Below are 6,986 nucleotides of genomic sequence, written 5' to 3'. Positions count from 1 at the left end.
TTATCCTTTTTTATTAGTAGTCGATTATCGGGGTAAATTTCGTGCTCGTTTCCCCGGGCTATTATCCTTATTTTTTCCCCGTGCTTTGATTACCCCTATGTTTCCGGTTATTCGTTTTTTCATTTCCATATCGTTTTGAATCTCTTAGCCTTATCTCGACCTCTTTTTATGCTTTTATCGAGCCGAGGGTCTTTCGGAAATGTACCGTCCTACCTTGGTGTGAGTAAGGTCCGCGTTATTACCTACTCCTTCCCCGGTATCCCCACGTTGTGGGATTTCACTGGGTTGTTGTTGTTGTTGTTGTAGGCAGTACAAAAGATCAAAATTTATTTTGTCAAAATATATATTTTCAAGTTAGTAATTTCATGTTTGTGTTTCATTTAGAAAAGTATTCATTTCAACCTGCTTATGAGTTCATCATTCGGTCAGTCTGCTGAAATAGAGTAAGAGCCATGGGTTATGACTTCCAAAAACCACTGACATAATAAGTTGTGGGTCAAGTGTTGAACTATAGCCACCAAACCAATCAAAGAAACTGCCCCCAGGGCTTTTGTCTACTGGTAGGGTTGCAGCTCGTGATGTGGTGGGTTAGCACACTTCATGTGTTCAAACACTATCGCTGACAAAACCTGGTATTTAAAAAGAGAATGATAGAGGAGAGGGTCCATTATCCACCGATCGAACCATGTGCCCCTAGGCGTCGGCGTTTCTAGTTTATAAAAAAAAATTGAAGAAACTTGGTTTCCGAGAATTTGATATCGATTGGCAGGTTAAAAGTGTTTTTATTGATTCCATACAGATCATCTGGCCTGGGTTACTTAAGAAAAATTTGTAAGCGTCAACCTTGATCCCCCTGGGTATCGGCCAAATTTTATCAGATTTAGGTTCTAAATGCATCACTTTCCACCATAGTTAGAAACTGTACATTAGACTAAATTCTGTTTGAGAATCGCTGCTTTCTGTCGCCATAAATAAATCAAATAATGATTCAACCCCTCTAAAGCAATAGATCTTATGGTACTTTTCCCAAATTAAAATCATTGCTCTCTAGCTGAATACTGTTTACAGTTTTGCATTTTGAACTTTTTTATTTCATGAAAGCTTTTGTGTTTACTGCTACAATATTCTCTTAACACAAAATATGCGTTTCTTATTTTAGGCACTAAATGAAGTCGTTCTGTCGAGACACACTGTTGAGTGGATGCAGAAATATGCCTTGGAGCAGCTTGTGGAAATCTCGTGCAATCTATACGAGATGCTAATTGAAGGTGTTAAAATGCTTAAAGTAAACACTCGACTTGTTAAACTGATTCTACAAATATTGAGATCAGCATTGAGGATATCCCAAAAGAGGAAGGTATATCAACCACATTTCACCCTCTCCGTTGAGAGTTTACTTCAGTTATGTGAAGTAGTTGACGAATGCTGCGATGGAAGGCAAAATCTTGTTGCACAGATTGGACTCGAAGCTGTACTTATGAGCACTCCTCCAGTAAATATTTTGCGAATGGTATTTCCCCTTCACTCCTATTAGCTGCGTATCTGTTGAGAGGAAGCGTTATTTTCTGCTGCAAGCTAAAATGGAGTGCACGTTGAAAACTTTGAAAAAATGCATTTGTGCAAGACTAGATGCTTTCTGCTTTTGGGGGAACTGCATGTTATTGTCTTTAATTTTTTCACTTTTGCTATTGTTTTGTGGCATAAGTTGTTCATCCGCTTAATGAAAGAAGTAGATTTCGTCTCTTCAAAATCTGTGAGTATGACCGAAAGGATCTTTCCTGTGGGACACGCGTGACAGATTGCTGAAGTATCGTTAGAAAAATTTGTTTTTGAATTCCAGAATAGTTCCTAAACAATCATATCATGCTCCCTTTAGCTGGCACTGAATATTGGGACTAGAAACCCTGTTGGTGACACTTTGTCAAGTTCACTTGCCAGTTGCAAGTGTTGCAAGACCATAGTGTTGACTTTGTACAGGTTCGATATGTGACTTCCATTTGTTGAGGATGTAGGACTTCTCCCAGATAACATATCTATCGACTAGCTATTAATTCATGTCGAGGACTAGTGTGTGACACACTTGTTGTCGATGAAATGGCACCAATATTTCACTCATCAGCATGCAAAATGGATTGAGCCTGTTGTTGTCGTTGTATTCCATAACACAAGCTTATACTGTCTTTCTGAAAGACTGTCACATTAGAATGACCACTGATGTTGCACTTGGCTTTATCGGTTATGGGACTCACACAAATGCTGCTTCACATTGGTTTTGTTTTAGCTATTAATGTAGGATTTATTTGTATCTTCTGGTGATATAGATCCATTTCTAGAGTTCTTTTAAAAAAATTTAAGATGTGGTTATTTTACACCAAAAATGAGGGCAGTGTGTTCCGAGGTAAGTGGGGCAATCATGATTTTGGCTTTTAACAATGAAAGGCAATGTGTGATTGATGAGCAATGTCTGATCATGGGTAACACTGATAATCTGAATGTCTGCTTTTGATATTTTGAGCTCCAACCACAACAACAGCAGCAACATACCCAGTGGGGGTTCTGCGGAGGGTAGGATGTACGCAGACCTTACCCCTACCTTTGTGGGGTAGAGAGGCTGTTTCCTATAGGTCCTAGGCTCAAAAGAAAAAGAAATTGAAGCGGTAGATATTTTAAGCTTCATTCATAAAATATATTTTAGAGCAAGTTGTGCACTAACGATTATGCAAGCGGTAAATCATTTTCATTTACTTCCTAGGCGTCTTTCCTCATTTCTACTTCTTTTTCAACTTACATTATTACCTTCACCACAGTGGGAAGCCATATATCTTGGAATTAATTCATTAAGCTGATAAAATCCATGGGTGTTCCGTTTCTGTATGCTTTCCAGGGTCCATTCTAGCTTAAGCAAGTAAGAAAACTCTTTTTTTTTTTATGTCTGATGCTCTTGGATTTGCAGTTCATGCATGCCAATAACTTAAGCTTTTTAAGATTATGTATTTTAATCCTTTTTTTTTCCTTTACTCCGGAAATGTTGGCCCTCCCCAACCCAAAAGAAAGAAGACAGAGAAGAGAAAGAAACAGAACTAAAAATGAAATAGACCAAAGCTAAGTTTTTTGGTTTGGTGAATATGTAGTAAAGACAGCAATGCTGATTGTTGCTGCCATGTAAAGTATGTTTGCCAGTGAAGTAGAGCTTCAGCTTCGCACGATTCAGATAATGGTGACGCGACATGCTTAAAGGAAGTTTTAAAAGCTCCCAAACATGATAATGAGCAATGTTTTATCTCATAAATATTTGGTCATGTCTGAGTAATATTTCATAGTGTTGTTACCTTCTTTTTTCTTTTTCTAAAAAAACTTTTTTTATTACATAGGGGGTAGGGGAAGGGGAAATGGGGGAGGGGATTACAACGTGGGGATTCGAACCCTCACCAACAAGGTGAAAGTTCAGGTAGCCAACCAACTGAGCTACTAGATCCCTACATGTTGTTACCTATTATCTTGATACTTGATTTCAAGATATATTCAGACTATGAGATCCTGACTTGAAATGCAATTAGTCTAAGAATGCTGATGAATTGATAAGTTATGCTCATGAAGCTTTAGTACTGCTTTTCTAGAGATCACTTGCTTTGGTGTTTATGTATGATTTTGTATATTCATATCATTTATAAAACAATTTTTTTGTTATATGTTTTCCAGGACCAGGAAAAGGTTGCCAAGTTTGTTAGCTGGGCGACTTTAACTGCTTTGCAGTCAAATATTGAAGAAGTCCATGGGCCGGAAAATTTTGCTTGCAATATGGGACTGCAATCCGAGGAAGAATCAGATGATTCTCTGATATCAAAGCTTGTTCGGTGGCTGGCTGCATCAGTGATTGTAGGAAAGCACTCCCTCAAATTCAGTAATTTGGACTTGTGTCATTCTTTTGACAGATCTAAGCTCAATAACCTGCTCTCTCTGATGGAGTGGAATGAGCAAAGATGTAGTGGTACCGACAGGACATTTCAATGTGCAGAAACTTTAGCCTCATCAATCTATTTTCTGCAACAGCTACAAAGCACAAACTATACAGTGCTTCCATCCGTCGTTTCTGCAATTTGTCTTCTTCTTTCTTCTAGTCTTTCCTCAGCAGGTACACACGTAATCTTATCAATACTGCTTTCTGCTGTTAAGACAGCTTCCTGTCTTTTAAACTAATGCCTAACTTGCTTATTATGCTTTTGGCTGCTTGTACAGAAACAGACATCTTAGCTTGTGATGCAAGTCAGTTGGCAACCCTCTTCTCCAAGATTAATTGTCCTGCTGAAGCTAATCCTGCCTGGAGATGGTACATATACTACTCTCTGCATTACTTTCTATAAATACACTTTGTTTGTAATCAAAAGAAAAAATACCAACTCACCACCCCCACATCTCCTGGGTGCTGTAGTGCTAATGCGAACTGCTGCCGATGGTCTTTTGAAGTTTCCTGCTTGTGCTTGGGAGGTGTTCTCGCATTTTTAAATCTACTGCTGCTTAGAAATTTGTACACCTTGAGAATTCCTCTATTGCTTGTGATTAGAGACTATTATTGACCAAAAGACTTGGAAGACTGTTGATAAATCATTATGCAGGGGATTAACCATGCACAGCCTTGTGTTATGTTCAACCACAGGCATGTGGTTTGATGGCCTTTGGACGCCATTTTGATGTTAGAGTTGGGATTTATTGCCAAACGAATTATTCTCCACTGGTTCCGAGTCTAGGTTTCCAAATCTCAGGTTCTCCAATAAGTGTTTTCTGTCCGTGCCCACACTGAGCTCCCCTTCCCCCCTCTAGCACGCGTGTCACAAATGCATCCATTCCTCCCGAAGAATCAGGGGATGAATATGGGGTCACTACATAAACAAAGCATGCAATAGTATGAAGTAATTCTAAACAAAGGTCAAGATGTTTTAATGATCTGAAGTTAGCAAGTTGATAGGGTTAATATTATGCTTTTATTCTAGGATACGAGTCACTTCTAAATATTGCTTTAGGGTAGAGCTATGTTTAGCAGTACGTCAAGGGTTTGAAGTATTTCAATGAATTTACAGGCTGATGTTTTCTTTTTCCCAGTTGACCGCCATCTGATAATTAACTGCTGCTTTGAATTACATAAATGGAGTACCATAATTGGTGTTACTTTTGTTGAGCAGGTCATTTTACCAGCCATGGAAAGATCACTCTTCTGAGCTCACTGATGCAGAAAAATTGGAAGAAAATCAGGCTTGTGAAATGCTTCTTGTTGTAATCTCAAAGTTGCTAGGAAGAAATTCATTACATTCGCACTTCATTTCCTTCCAGGATGTAGATAAGTTGGGTGTCTTTGACTGGGAAAGACGTGTCGTAAAGCCTCAGTAATTCTTTTTGGTATTATTAATTCAAACCCATAATTTGGCTAAAATACGTGGCAATTTTGTTTATTCATCACTCATATAGGCTAAAAAAAATTCACTAAGGGTATGAGAGCTTAGAACAGGTGTTAACTAAACACAGTTCTGTTGGTGTTTCTTTTCGTTCTGATCTTCATTCTTACACTTGTAAATGGTGTGTACTATGTCGATTTAAAGTTAATGGGTGTGTTTGGAAAACTTGTTTTCTAATTTTTTCATGTTTGGTTGTTCTTTAGGAAAACAAGTTCCTAGAAAGTTTTAAAATGACGACTTTTTGGCGGAAGTAAGGAAAAGCAAGTTTGTAAGTGAAATTCCACAAGTATTTGCCTCTCCCACCGGTAACACTTCACCCAGCCCCACTCCCCGCCCCCACCCTCGCCCCCTATCTAACGTTTGGTGGGGCTGATGTCACCATCCTTTAATATAATATTTCAACCCCAGGTTTCCTTATTAGCTATCGGTTGCTTAAAAATTTGATCATCTGTAGAGTATTAGTCCTTAGAAATTTTGATGGTTGCGGTTTTACATCATTAGGTAAAGGTTCTTGTTTTAATATACTACTTTTTCCTATCATTTTTATCTTCTTTTGACGAGCAAACAACTACTACTAAGATTTAGTACATTTTTGATACATACTATGTATATTTTTTACCTGCTTACCTTCTTTTGGTGACTGTTGAAGTATTTAGTTTGGTAATGAGATAATTTGTGATTAAAAAAGGAAGGCATTAAAATACACTGCTTTAATTTCTTGTCTAAATTGTTTTACTTGAATGATTAGTTATATGAACGTAATAGTTGAATACAAATATTTATCTGTGAGTATTATCAAACAACTTTATATTGTGAACTGCTTAATGCAGTGTTAAAGGTGATATTATACCCCTCTTTGGTATTGTAAATGAGACTTGAGATTGATCTGTCACTTTCAGCCTTGAATCACCAATCACATCTTCTACTGAGTTTTCAGGTACAGAAGATCACTATTGCTTTCTTTTTCTTTTAATTTTTCCTTACCCGTTTCAAATATATTTATATAAAAGGCAATGGGTGTAGAATACCAGTACTGCACTCTTTCTAACAATGTGTGGACTTAATAATTAGTATAAATATGTTTTTTTTTTCTAAAAGAGAGAAGCTAGTACGAGGAGCTAGATTGAGTCCGGAATCAAAAAAATGCTCGAAAAAATCGTTGAGCCAAAAATGCAAAAAAAAAATGTTGAAAGTATCTTTTCTTGCTTGTTAAAGCAACTTAAGTAACGAGACTCAGTTAAGTGCTTTAGCGCGATATTTCTTGCGCTATATCACTTATGTCTCTCGCCTTTTTTATAGCGCGATAAAATGCTGCGCTCTGTTTCCACATAAAACCCATCGGGTTAAACCTTTAGTCCTCAGGTGGTTAAAAAAAAAAAAAATTAAGCGCCATTAAAGGCAAAACCGAGGTGGTCCCCACATCCAAAAACGTCATTTTTTGTATTAAATTTTGTCGGAAAGTTTAGATTCTCGGTATATTGAAGGAACAAGATTCTAAGTTCGAATTTTGGGAAAAAGCGTCTACTTCGATTAAAATAA

General features: G+C 37.5%; 1 protein-coding gene across 1 annotated transcript in view; it reads left to right on the top strand.

Moving 5' to 3' along the window:
• LOC132047580 (uncharacterized) overlaps window positions 1–5,516 on the top strand; it is an 18,787-nt gene extending 13,271 nt beyond the window's left edge. The window contains exons 9-12 of the mRNA XM_059438606.1: window positions 1,160–1,510; window positions 3,700–4,132; window positions 4,237–4,327; window positions 5,178–5,516. Coding sequence (XP_059294589.1) covers window positions 1,160–1,510; window positions 3,700–4,132; window positions 4,237–4,327; window positions 5,178–5,382 — 1,080 coding nt within the window. The 3' untranslated portion in view covers window positions 5,383–5,516. The remainder of the gene's footprint in view (window positions 1–1,159; window positions 1,511–3,699; window positions 4,133–4,236; window positions 4,328–5,177) is intronic.
• Window positions 5,517–6,986: the final 1,470 nt, after the last annotated feature.

Source organism: Lycium ferocissimum, chromosome 2 (assembly GCF_029784015.1).
Source record: "Lycium ferocissimum isolate CSIRO_LF1 chromosome 2, AGI_CSIRO_Lferr_CH_V1, whole genome shotgun sequence".
In the NCBI taxonomy this organism is placed as follows: Eukaryota; Viridiplantae; Streptophyta; class Magnoliopsida; order Solanales; family Solanaceae; genus Lycium; species Lycium ferocissimum.
The sequence above is the reverse complement of the archived record's forward strand: the minus strand, read 5'-3'. Positions and strand labels throughout refer to the sequence as shown.